The sequence below is a fragment of the Lagenorhynchus albirostris genome, chromosome 19 (genome assembly GCF_949774975.1).
Source record: "Lagenorhynchus albirostris chromosome 19, mLagAlb1.1, whole genome shotgun sequence".
Classification (NCBI taxonomy): domain Eukaryota; kingdom Metazoa; phylum Chordata; class Mammalia; order Artiodactyla; family Delphinidae; genus Lagenorhynchus; species Lagenorhynchus albirostris.
The window spans coordinates 5,068,525-5,081,191 of NC_083113.1; the positions used below are offsets into that span (position 1 = coordinate 5,068,525).

General features: G+C 51.9%; 2 protein-coding genes across 2 annotated transcripts in view; one reads left to right on the forward strand and one right to left on the reverse strand.

The window, feature by feature from the left end:
• Positions 1-682: 682 nt before the first annotated feature.
• TTYH1 (tweety family member 1) overlaps positions 683-12,667 on the forward strand; it is a 65,226-nt gene continuing 53,241 nt past the window's right edge. The window contains exons 1-2 of the mRNA XM_060131251.1: positions 683-941; positions 5,783-5,871. The gene's annotated coding sequence lies outside the window, so the exon portion shown is untranslated. The remainder of the gene's footprint in view (positions 942-5,782; positions 5,872-12,667) is intronic.
• On the reverse strand, positions 3,148-10,382 carry LAIR1 (leukocyte associated immunoglobulin like receptor 1). The gene is given in 9 exon segments (XM_060132004.1): positions 3,148-3,854; positions 4,398-4,450; positions 4,654-4,691; positions 4,774-4,816; positions 4,912-5,022; positions 5,719-5,769; positions 7,564-7,860; positions 9,796-9,831; positions 10,268-10,382. Coding segments are annotated over 9 exon segments (810 nt in total). The 5' UTR covers positions 10,302-10,382; the 3' UTR covers positions 3,148-3,707.

The following is a 12,667-nucleotide window of genomic DNA, read 5'->3' on the forward strand; positions in this document are numbered from 1 at the left end:
AGAGCAGACTTAGGCAGATATGGGGGTCTGCTTTCTGCGCAGCCAAGGCAGGGTAAGCCCTTACCCGGGCGGAGGCCGTCTCACTGTGCGTTTCAGCTGTGTAACTATTGCAGCCAATAGACCCAAAAGTGTAACGACTCACGTGATAGGAATTAGTGCCTCTTCCATGAAACAGGTGAAGCTGATTCCAGCTCAGCAGGGAGGTGCTTTAAAATACTGTGTGTTAATTCTAAAATGTGAGGGAGCAGATCAGGAGACGCCTGCCATTGAAAAGATATTCATCACAGTTCCCAGGAGGAGGGGGCATGCATGCCACCCACCAGGGCCACGTAGGGAAGCACCAGAGACAGAAAGAAGGAGATGGAGTGAGGGGGAAATGGGAGCCTTTACTGTGGTTTCCACAAGAAGGAATGGGCAGGAAAGGGTAAGCAGGCATGGGATTGACTGGATTAATGATTTCAGCGGGTTCTGGGGTGGAGGGGGCGTCCCTAGTTGTCATGTGCTTGGCCCTAGCGTGACAAGGGCAGGTGGATTGTGGCCCAGACTGTGGACCCCCATAAAGGAGGGGTTGCGGTGTGGACTCTGGGTTGACTGGTTTGTATTTGATAAGTGCACCCCAGGAAGAGGATTCTTGCTCAGGAGCTGGGGCAGGGTGGGGGGCAGTGAGGGAGGAGGCGGGGGGACAATGCAAGTGACTCAGGCATATTATCGGGTCATCTAGGAAAAGGTGTGTCCAGTGTCGACCTTAAAATTAAATGTTATTTTACGGGCAAAATGAGTTTATTTAGGAATGGCAGAGGAATTGCGATTCAGGACATTCAAACTATGACAAACCACAGTCAAGTCCAGAGAACAAGGAAGAGGAATGTTACTTTACAGAGAAAAAGGAGGAAGCTGGAAGGGGCTGCTTTGACTGAAAGTCCCTTGGAGAAAACCAAGAGGTCAGGGTGGTGGTGGTTTCTCATTGGCTGGGCTTTGCTGTTTCTCCTTGGCTAGGTTGTGACTGTTTCTCATTGGCTGGGCTTTGCTGTTTTCTCACTGGCTGAGTTGTTGCTGTTTCTCATTAGCTGAGCTGGTGCTGTTTCTCATTGGCAAGGTTATGACTGTTTCTCATTGGATGGGCTGAGGCTGTTTTCTCATTGGCTGAGTTGTTGCTGTTTCTCATTAGCTGAGCTGGTGCTGTTTCTCATTGGCTAAGTTGTGACTGTTTCTCATTGGCTAGCCTGTTGCTCTTTTCATTGGCTGGGCTGTTGCTGTTTCTCATTGGCTGGGCTATTGCTGGGCGAGGAGAAAATCATCGTTCTGAAAATCAAGTTTCTTCCTGCCCAGGAATGTAAAGTAAGCAGCATCAGAGGGTTGGGGTGAGAGAGCTCCCCTTTAGGGCTTCCCAACTCCGTTTTAAATTAGGTTTCCCTTTATTAATTTTCACACTAGCATATGCATGTATGACCCCTGTTAAAGCATCAACTTTAGAGAAACCTGAAATATGACTAATACAAGGGGTACAGCAGGCTCTACTCTATGGGGTCATCCTGGGAACCAGGTGCCACACTCAGCGTGTGGGTCCAAGGTCACCCAGGGCATCCATACCCATCAGCAGAAGGGAAGAGCCGTGGGGATCTTGTGTGGGAGGTTCACGGGCCAGGCTTGGAAGAAGCTCCGTCCATCCAGCTCACATGCCACTGTGAACTTCATCCCAGGACACACATAACTGCAGGGAGGCTGGGGAGATCATCTCGCTGGGAGCCCAGGAAGGGAGGACACGGTGCTGGTGAGCAGCCACAGTCCTGTCACACAGGGACCTCCTGTCACACAGGGACCACCTGTCACACAGGGACCTCCTGTCACTTTGAGCACCGGGTGGGGGTGGGGGGTTAACGGGTTGTGGGGTGCGTTTCCTGTCTCCACTGCTTCCTCCCCGACCTCCTCTTACGTAGAGGTTCTAGGGACACAAGAAATAGACTCTCAAACATTGATCATTTCACAAGCTAGTGGAAGAAGGAAACATTCCTGCAAGGAGGTACTTAGAATTCAGAGTGAGGCATTCAAGCCCAGAGGAGCCCACAAGCGGAGGTGGTGCTGAGGCCCGACACCCGCTCAGGTAGACAGAATAACAGCCCCAAAGATGTCCGCATCCGACGCCCTGGAGCCAACTGCTGTTACCTTAGGTGCAAAAAGGGTCTTTGCAGGTGTGATTGAGTTAAGGATCTCGAGGGAGGGAATGAGCTTGCATGTTCCAGGTGGACCCAATGTAATCACCAGGGTCCTTGTAAGAGGGAGGAGGCAGGTGAGAGAGAGGGAAGGAGGTGCGACCGCAGAAGCAGGGGTCCTAGTCAGAGGGAGGATTTGCAGAGGCTACAGTTCTGCTTGAAGGCAGAGGAAGGGGCCCCGAGCCAAGGAATGCAGACGGCCCCCAGACGCTGCTAAAGGTAAAGGAATGGGCTCTGCCCTGGAGGCTTCAGAAGGAGCGCAGCCCTGCTGACCCCTGATTTTAGCCCAGTTTAACATGTTAGCCTCTGAGCTCCTGAACTGTAGGATAATAAGTTGTGTTGTTTGGTGCCCCTATGTGAGGGGTTCGTTACAGCAGCAACTGCAAGCTTGTTGGGATGAACAGCCTCCAATCCCAAACCTGAAGGGCATTAGCCAGGTGACGGGGTGAAGTTCAGATCAAGGACAGTGTCCTACAGCTGATGGGTCCTCTTGTGTTTGGAGAATGCATGGTGTCCAGTGGGGATGAACTGGAGTGGGGTGGGAAATGGGGACCTGCGTGTTCCTCTGGGTGGACCTAAAGCCTGAGGGACCCTCCGTGTGCAGTCGTGGTCTCATCAACTCCCTCGCCCACTCCACACGTGTCCGTGCGTGTGGGTGTGTGCATAAGTATATGCGTTTGTACAGTACATGCGTGCATTCGTGGGCGTGCACATGGCGGGGGGATGGCAGCTGTATCAGGTGGGGCAGGCCTGCGCCTTCACCCAGACACGAGTCCCCTCAGACATCTCCCTCTCTCATCCCTGAGACGCACTTGAATCAGAAAACAAGGATGCCCTTTTTGTCGTTTCCCTCACTAAGTCTTGAGTGACTGTGGAGGCAGAGACTGGGACCTAGAACCTGTGTACCCCAGCGCCACACGCAGGGCTGACGCAGTCGGGCCTGTGAGGACATTTATTGATGAACAACGTGAAGCATGATCCAGAAAACAGGGTATCAGCAATGAGCTGCATAAGTGTAGGCCAGATTCAAGATCAACAACTGAACTCTAGGAAGGTTCGTACAGTCAGCTGAGAAGACAAAACAGGTCTCTGGGGGCAGGGGAGGATTCACAGGACGTGTCTGGACTCAGCTGGGCGACTGTAGGACCATAGCTGGGTCTCTAGAAACAGCCAAGAGACTGCAGCTGGGTCTCTGGAAACAGCCAAGCACTATAGCTGGTTCTCTGGAAACTTCCAAGGGGCCACAGCTGAGTCTCTGAAACAAGTGCTACACGTCCTCTCCAAGGAGCTAGTTGATTGTGGGAGGGGCCACATGGTGAATGACTCTCCTAGAAGTTGATTGGGGGGTCTCAGGACTCCAGCTCTTGCCAGCAGGAGAATTGACCGGATGACTTCAGGAAGGGCCGATCCCACAGGGAAACCCTCCAAATGTCCACTGCAGGCTTTTGCAAGAGTGCCTTCCTGTGTCTTTAGTGCAGAGGCCAGGTGGGCCTGGGGTCAGTTTCTGGCAAGGACTGCATACATGCTGGACTTGGCTGTGGGCTCTGTGGACAGTGGGGACACAGCTCTGGCCACCCTCTGTGTGAAGGCCGGGTGGTCCAGCTGGGCATATATCACCTCCTGGGGGCCTCTTGCAGCAGAGGCCTGAGAAGAGAGACTCAGGGTGAGTATGGGTGGCTGAGGTGAGGGAGGGGCTGTGGGAGGGGAAGACTTTGGTCGCCAGACGCCAGGTGCCCCTGCACATCCCACCTCCTGAGTCGCCGTTGTGTAGTCCCCTCCCGCAGAGAAGCAGGGTTGGTCTCTGTGACCAATAGAATATGGCAGAGTGAGAGCCACCTGTAGGGGAGGCCACAGGACAGTGTGCCTTCTGTTCCTCCCTCTTTGGGGTCCCTCCTGCTGGGGGAGGCCGGCCGCCATGGAGGAGCCCGTGTGGTGGGGAAATGGGGCTCCTCCCCACAGCCAGGGGACTGAGCCATCGTGGAAGTGGATCTTCCAGCTTCAGTTGAGCCTCCGATGAATGCAGCCCTGGTTGGCATCTTGACAGCGACATCAGGACAGACCATGAGCCACCACCGCCCAGCTGATCCGATTCCTAATTCCTGGCCCAGGAAACTGAGATGATTTTGTTAAGCTGCTAATTTCAGGGGCTTTGGTACCCAGCAGGAGGTGACTAATGCAAGCACTTACTGAGGTGTCCACTTCCCCACTCTTCTCAGGAAGTCTGTCGACAGTGGCCAGATCTGGCAGGGAGAGGACAAGGGGTCAGTTCTCTGGGGTGGACCTTAGGGGGCAAATACGTCTGACCTCATAGCTTCATATTTGGTCTCCCACCCCATCTGGAACATTCTAGAATGCTCTCGAACACCCCCTACCACATTGCTTCCTGATGGCACTGAATCCCCACTTCCCCGCTCCCAGACCTGTCCCCCATCCTTGTCTTTACCTGGTGTCTCATCTGCGACGTCAACAGCGGGGCTGAGCCTGAGGGGAGAGAACACGTGAGCCCTCGGGGCTGCCTGGGGGCAGGGGGTTGGGGGCCCGGGGTCACTCCCAGGAGCCTCACCTCTCCTGGGGCCTCTGCTCCTCACCTTTGCTTCTTGGGGGCCCTGGGGACAGTCGGGTGTGAATTCAGAAGAGAAGCCTTCTTCCCAACACCCCAAACAGCCCGCCTGGGTCACCCCACCCTGTCCCTGAGACCTACCCCGTTTTCTCTCGTGCCGACGATGGAGGAGGAAAAGGCCCAGGAGAAGGAGACAAAGGAGAAAGGCCACAGGGACCCCAATGAGAATATAAAGATGCTCTGTCGGCAGGCCTGCGGGAGGTGGGAGGGTGGAATCCGATTACCGGCGGCATGCCCACCACGCGCTGGGCGCTTGTCGTGTCCCCACTTACACATAAATCTCTCATGCCCAATAGTCCTGTGACATGATCTCCACTTTACAAAACCGGATCTGAGCGCTGGAGTCCTCTGTCCGCAGGGCACTGGTCAAGCTGGGATATGACCGGCACCAAAGCCCCTTCTTTCCCCCTTTCCCCAAAGAACACGCACCGGGCTCGTGCTTCTGCGTCCCCCTCGCCCATCAGGACGGTCATTGTCCTGCGGATGCGTCTGTGTCTCCGAGGAGTGAGGAGGGTCTGGATCAGAGGCCTGATCTGGACAGAGAAGCCTCTGAGTCCCCCATCCCCACCTCCAAGGGGTCTCCTCCCCGGACCCCGACCTGCTCCCTCTAGAACAGCCCCATGGACCTTGCTGTGAGGATGGTTACCACCACGGTAGTCACGCGGGACAATTTTCACTGAAATTTAGGTTAACTAAAAGTCAGATCGCCAGCTGCACTAGCCACTGCACTACCCCTGGCTAATGACACCCTCCCGGGATGACGCAGATACACAGCATCTCCTTCCTGCAGGAGGCTGCGTGGGACAGCGCTGCTCTCCGCGCTTTGTGCAACCTTTACAGAGACGGAAACCCAGCAGGAATCGAGAGCGGGAACCTCTGCCTGCTCACCTCCTTCTGGGTTCCCACGCCAAACACAAGAATCCCCATGTCTGATCTCTTCTGTTTTTCGCAGCAATCCCTGATGGGGCGGAAATGCTCTTCTGTGAGTCAAGAAGCCAAGACCCGATGTCCTCGAGCTGCCTGAAGCCCAGCCTTTAGCAGGTGAGAGGATGCAGCACCCGCCACGAGGTGCACTCCACGCATGCGCCTTTTGTCCATAACCTCCTTTACATCTCCTAAGTGCTGTGCTCAGCATGGCTCATTTTACAGGCGGTCCAACTGAGGTCTTGGGGGCTGGTACACCCACAAGGTTGGAGCGCTTCATCCCCTCTTCTGGTCAGCGCCCCCTCCCTCCCACTGCTCCAGAGGTTGAGTCCTCAACGTCCTTTACAATAGAAAATTTCATTTCTTGGAGCATCCTTTCCTCAACACTGTGTCCTTGGTCCAGGATCCACGACCCCATCCTGCATTTTAACGCCATTGCTGCCTGAGCTTCCCCTGATGACATTTACTACGATTTAGAATAGCATATGTGTTATACACGTACAAATAATATATAGCAATATGTTTACATCTATAATGTATATTACATATTATATAAATATGCTTAATGCCTAAATAGTAAATATAAATATATTTTAATATATATAATATATAATATAATATAAATATATATATTAATATATTTTAAATTATGTGTTTTTAACTTACATATGTATAATTTAATTTATATGAATAATTTAAATTATACATAATTATCCTATACATAAAAATTATATCAATTATACATATTTAATATATATTATGGTACACATTTTAATATTACATATACAGATTATAGTAATACATAGTACATGATAACATAATATATAACACACATTACTCATGTAACAATATAGTAATGTATATTATATTGTATTACTTATATATTTAATAGTGTAACTGTATTCTAATTTACTTAAATTATAGATCTGAAATTTTACATTGTAAGTTACATGTTTATATTTTTATATGCCCATGTATACTTATATACATCCCTATTATTCATTCTAATGAATTCTCCCGCTAAAGTCTGGGAAGCCAGGGACCCTTTTCTCCTCATTCACCATGTGCATCAGTCCCACGGCAGGAGGCTGTCTGGTGCACACGAGGTGAGAAGAAAATATTTCCTCGGTATTAATAAGATTAGCACTTCTCCAGGTTGTCCCATTTGGTAGCATATTTAAGCGGGTGTCCTCTGTACGTGAACTCCTGTGTCCCCAAAGCAGCACGGCGGGGTCAGTGCCCCAGGAGGGTGTGGAGGGGGTCAAAGTGTCCCCAGTGGGCGCTGACTCCAGGACATCCTGGGGGCTGACTGCACACAGGGACAGGGACGGCCTCATCCCAGAGGTCCCCCAAAACACCATCCAGCCCTGGTCAGGGGTCTAGGACCATGTGATGTGCCCGATGGAGGGTGGGCCACACCACAGGGGACACATGGCCTAGGGCCCACAGATTCTCACCCAGTGGAAAGGACAGTCGACACCATCTGAGGGAAAAGACACAGGTTCCCTTGAAGGGGTCTGTCCTCACCCCATCTCTGGAAGCGCACCCCCCGCCAGCCCAGCAGGGACAGCTCTGTGCCCACCCTGATGCTGGGGCTGAGTGCCCAGGTCACCGTGGTGTCCAGGTGAGACCAGGCTCCAGGGACCTGAGCCAGGTGTGAAGGCAGAGAGATGTGTGTGCAGACGGAAGAGGGAACCAGAGGGTTTGGGGGTCAGGAGGGGGCAGGGGAGCCTGTGGACAGAGGACACAGCTGGGGACAGGGTCCAGAGACCTGGGGCAAACCTGAGGGCAGAGCAGAGACCTCCTCACCTGTCACCGCCAGGTCCAGGGGCTCACTGGGCTCAGACCAGTGATTACCTTTTCAATAGAGGCACTGATAATGCTGGGCAGCGTCTCTACTCACAGCGGTGATGCCAAATCTGGCCTCTGTCTGGTGTGGACCAATTTGAAACACAGTTTTCTCATCCTTGAAGTCATTCCTATCTTCCTTCCTCTCCAGACGGAATTCCTCAGCCCCAGCAGGGCCCCTGAACACAATGGTCACAGGCCACCCCTGGGGGCTTACAGAGTCGGGCTCAGCCCTGGTGGAGCGACTGGGCAGGGTCCCTGGGATGGGTAAGAGCAGAGTCTCAGCATTATGTGAAAATCGTCACATCACATAATTCATCCATTTGTGTTGCTCAATTCAGTACTTTTTTTTTTTTAAACTTGCAAAGTTGTGCAACCGTCACCACAATACAATTTTTTTTGGCTGCACTGCATGTGGGATCTTCATTCCCCAACCAGGGATCAAACCCACACCCCCTGCATTGGAAGCATTCAATCTTGACCACTGGACCACCAGGGAAGTCCCACAATCCAATTTTAGACCATTTCCATCATCCTCCCCCAAAAGACCCCCCCAGGTCCATTCTATGAGCATATAAATTCCCATCACTGCGGAGTGATTTTCCCCACTTGACTTAAGGACCCTGAGGCTTGGTCACGTCTTGCTCAGGGTGACGTGGGAGGTGTCAGAGCAGGCTGGGCCCCCGGGCATGTCTGCTGCAGGGGGCGGCTCCCTCCCTGCCCACGGCCGCTCTAGGGGAACAGAGACAGCTGGGAGGGTGGCACAGGACGGGAATGACCGGGTCATTCCTGGGACAAGGAGAGCAGGGGTCTCAGTCGGTAGGAATGATCTGGGCTGGTCTGAAGGGCAGCTGCCAGTCCCAGGTGGGATTGTGTGGGGTGAGGGACGCAGTCTGCAGAGCAGGTGTGTGTGTGTGTGTGTGTGTGTGTGTGTGTGTGTGTGTGTGTGTGTGTGTGTGTGTGTGTGTGTGTGTGTGTGTGTGTGAGAGCTGGAGCACAGATCTGATCCCACATTCCTCAGCAGGCGAGGATCTCTGTGTCCAATGCGAGTCTTCTGTGCTTTCATCCCTGGGTTTTCTCTGTATTTTTACCTTCTTCTCAGCTTATTTCCATTTCCTTGTTACTGAGGCTCTGGAAACCCCAAATGTCTCAACTGGGCTGGGGGCAGGGGGAAGAGCGGGTTTGTAGCCCTGAAACAGGAAGCTGGCCTCACATTCAGCAAAATCCCATAGAGGCAGGGGGCTGGCAGAGGTCACTCATTCACTCTTTCTTTCTTTTGACCACACCTTAGCTCTCATCTATCTGTTTACTGATGCCTCCATGTACCACTGGTTCCACAAATATGAGAAACACCCAGGATGCCTGCCCTCTTGGGGCTGAAAGTCTAGAGAGAGGATAGCCATTGACAAATAATTGTGCAAATCCACGGGTACAAACGGTGGTACATGCCCTCGGGGTGAGTGTGGGAATCTCGGGGGCAGACAGGAGGCAGAGCTGCCGTCCTCTGGGAGGCCCGAGGGAAGAGATATCTGAGCCAAGATCTGAGGTCAGGGGTGAATTCCCCAGGCCGAGGGACAGGGGACACCGGGCATTCAGGGTGGTGTGGAGGTCTGGAGCTGAGTGGGAAGATGGCATTTAGAAAGGGAAAGAAAACCAAGGTAACTGAGATAAGTGGGCCAGACAGCATGGGGACAGACAGATCCAGGCCAAAGAGAGATGCGTGGGTCTCAGTCTGTCTGAAGGTAAACTGTGAGAGGACTCGAAGGAAGATTACGGTTTTCCTGAAGATAAATTATATACTATATAGATATTTAAAGTTTTTAAGTAAAACTTTTAAATGATCATTTAAAACCACATCACTGTGTGCTACAGTCCGTACGGGAGGATGGAGACGGTGGGATTGAGGAGGATTCTGAGTCTGCCTTTGGCGAGGTCATGTTCTCTGCCCAGGGGCTGCCGCGGGAGATCTGGGCTTGTGCGGGGAGAGCTCGTGGGTGCAGCCTGGTCTGTATGCTCTGAATCGTCCCTGGGGGCCATCAAGAGCAGAGGGGGAGAACGCGGGAGAGACCTGGGCGAGGGTTATACACTGGGGGTTGTTTGCAATTCGAGGTGTATGTCAGGGCCCCCAGGATCGGCTCCACTCTCACCTACATCTGCCTGCGGGGTGCAGAGGGGATTGGGGAGAAGACTCACCCGCCTGTGTGTGCATCGTGTGACCCAGACAGAGCACTGGAAGAGAAGTTGTAGTGAGAAAGACGCCCACTGTACGGTTTCCTCATGGGGCCGCAGTCAAGCGGGGGCCTTGAGGAGCCAGCGGGGTAGGGGGTGGTCATCGTCCCATACTTCCCCGACACCCCGGTCAACATTGCCTCTGAGTACGAGCCCTCTCCTTGCTCTGAAATAGTCTCAGGACAAACCCCCAACCCCTCTTCCAAGCAGGTGTTCCTCCCTGCCCCCCAGCCCTTCTCAGTCTGAACTCAACCCCATACCCAGGCACCATTTCCAGCACTGAACCTTCCGTGGTAAGACTTAGGTCTTGGCCAGAGCTGAGGGGGACCACTTTGCCCCGCTAGGGCCCCAGTGTCTTCTGGGCTGGAGTCGGGACGGAGCTGGGAAGCAGAGCCCCTCTGCCCCTGGATTCCTACCCCTCCATTCCAGGACTCACCCAGGCCCAGGAGGGTGGTGGAACGGGGGGACATGGCCCAGCCCCTGACCCCGGCACCGTCCTGGAGTTTGTGAGTGAAGGAGAGAGCCTGTAGGCTACACGAGAGAAGAGGATGTGGTGGCTAGGGCCCCTGTCTGGGGTTTCTACGTCAACGGCCTCACACAAAGGGGAAGAGCTCTCTCTCCCCTCCCAACCACGCTTCCCACTAACGAGACAGAGGTGGGGCCTGGCTTCCAAAAGTTGTTTGTTCCCCCTGTGCACTGATGAGGCTGAACTCATCTCTGGAGGCACCCCTTGAGGTGGGAGCCTCATTCTCACTCTGTGGGGCAAGCAGAACACGGATTTGTGCAGCAAACTGACTTGACTGTTGGTCCCAGCGCCACACGACAGCCATCTGTTCTCGGGCAAAGAGTTACACCACTTTATGCCAACATTTCCTTGTGTTTAAAATGGGAAGCCCCAAATCCCCCTCCAGGTATTTAATATTACAATATATGTTACATTCCCAGCAAGGTATTGAGCTCATTAAAAATATCTCACTCACATGGGTTCTCTGCCTATCTTCCCGAAGTGGCATGGGAACCAGGGAAAGGGAGGCTGGTCCATCAGCGCATGCAAAATCTTAAAGGGATTGGGTGATCAGGAGACAGACCTTGGGAGCTGGCCCTGGGCTTGGGATCAGGTGGGGCACCCAGCTGGGTGCTGAAATAAAGAGCAGGACCAGGGATGGGGAGGGCGTTTGCGCACACGGAGCCCAGTAGGACAGGAGCCCCATCAGGGAATCTCACGTCCACTGCCCCTGAGGCCAGGCAAGAGCTGCTTCTCCCAGGGGGTAGCTGTGCCAGACGTTGATGTCTGCACAGCAGCCGATGCTCACTTTTTCCTTATTAACAGAAACCTAGTTCTGTTTGAGTGGCTGTGTTCCAACCCTGGAGCTGAGGGATGGGGGGAGTGCAGAGGATAAAATTTGGGTTAAGGCAAGCCAGCAATCCCATTTGCAGCGATTGGTCCAGAGGGGGCACGTGAGCATGTAGTATGGCCAATGGTACTTAAAGCAGGATATATCAGGGTTTCTGGGAATCATATTTGTCTCTTAATAACAGAGGGTCTCATGAGACTTTTGCCTCCTTTTCTCCTGTCCATGGGCAGCTATATCATGATGATGTGATATCTGGAGCTGCAGCAGCTATCTTGCAACCATGAGGCAACAAGCTTGACTACAATAGCAGAAATACTGAACAAACTGAGGGGAAAGAATACAAGATCCAGGGTTCATAGAAGGTCCCCAAATGCTGAACCAGCCCTGGGACTGCCTATCCCTGGAATTCTTAATAAGTAAACAATAAATATACTAGATTTTCTGTCAAAATTTCAGACTAAATCTGTGGACCATGCTCCATTTTAAAATAATAATTATTTTAAAAACTAAAATTGCTTAATAGACTATTTTAAAGGTCTTCTTAAATGCCTCAAAGAAATGAATACTAAGTGAAGGCTATGTAGTCAAAAATTAAAGGAAGACAAGATTCCCCAGAGTCAAGTTGAATGCTGAACATGGCTCTCACCTTGACAATGATGCATTAAGTTTTATTTTCATGGCCTTGCAGATGGTAGAGGCTAAAGGGTAAAGTCCAGGGGTCACCCTCGTTGATTAACACCAGCCAGCCCTATGTATCCGCGTTTTTCTGGTGTGTGTCTCTCTCTCTCTCTCTCTCTCTCTCTCTCTGTCTCTCTCTCTCTCTCTCTCTCTCTCTCTCATCTTCATTAGTGGCTTTTATCAGGTTTATTGAAGGATAATTTGCAGACAACCAACTGCATCCATTAAATATGTGCAATTCAATGAGCTCTGGTAGTTGTGAAACCACCATCATAGTCAAGATTTCCATCACCACCAAGATTCCTTGTTCCCTTTGTGAAAATAAGCAAAGTAACCTCATTTAAAATGGAGCCGGGAAGCCCTGAAAGGGGAACTCTCAGGCATGTAGCACTTGGTGCAACCTGCACTCCCAGTACGGAGAAGGAAGACGAGAATTATTTGGACAAGGGAGGACATTAATTACATGGGAATTTCATCCCCTGCTTTAAGAAAAAGAAGGAAGATCCTTCCATGCCCCAGCAACAATGCTCTAACCACTGCTTCCAGCCAATGAGAAAATGTCAAACGTCTAACTCTTGTTCTTCAGTGAATTTCTGTTCAAAACAGTCCTTCCCCGTTTCCTCCTAAAACCTGATAAGAGGTGACCTCCCTTTTATCTCTTTAGACTTGCCTGTGATCCACCATAGCTGGCCTGTCCCAAATAGCAATTTTCTGCGATTCCCAAATAAACCATTTTGCTGCCAAGGAAACTGGCTATTTTATTTTTATGGTCGCTACTCCTTGGTCCCAGGTGATCACTGCCA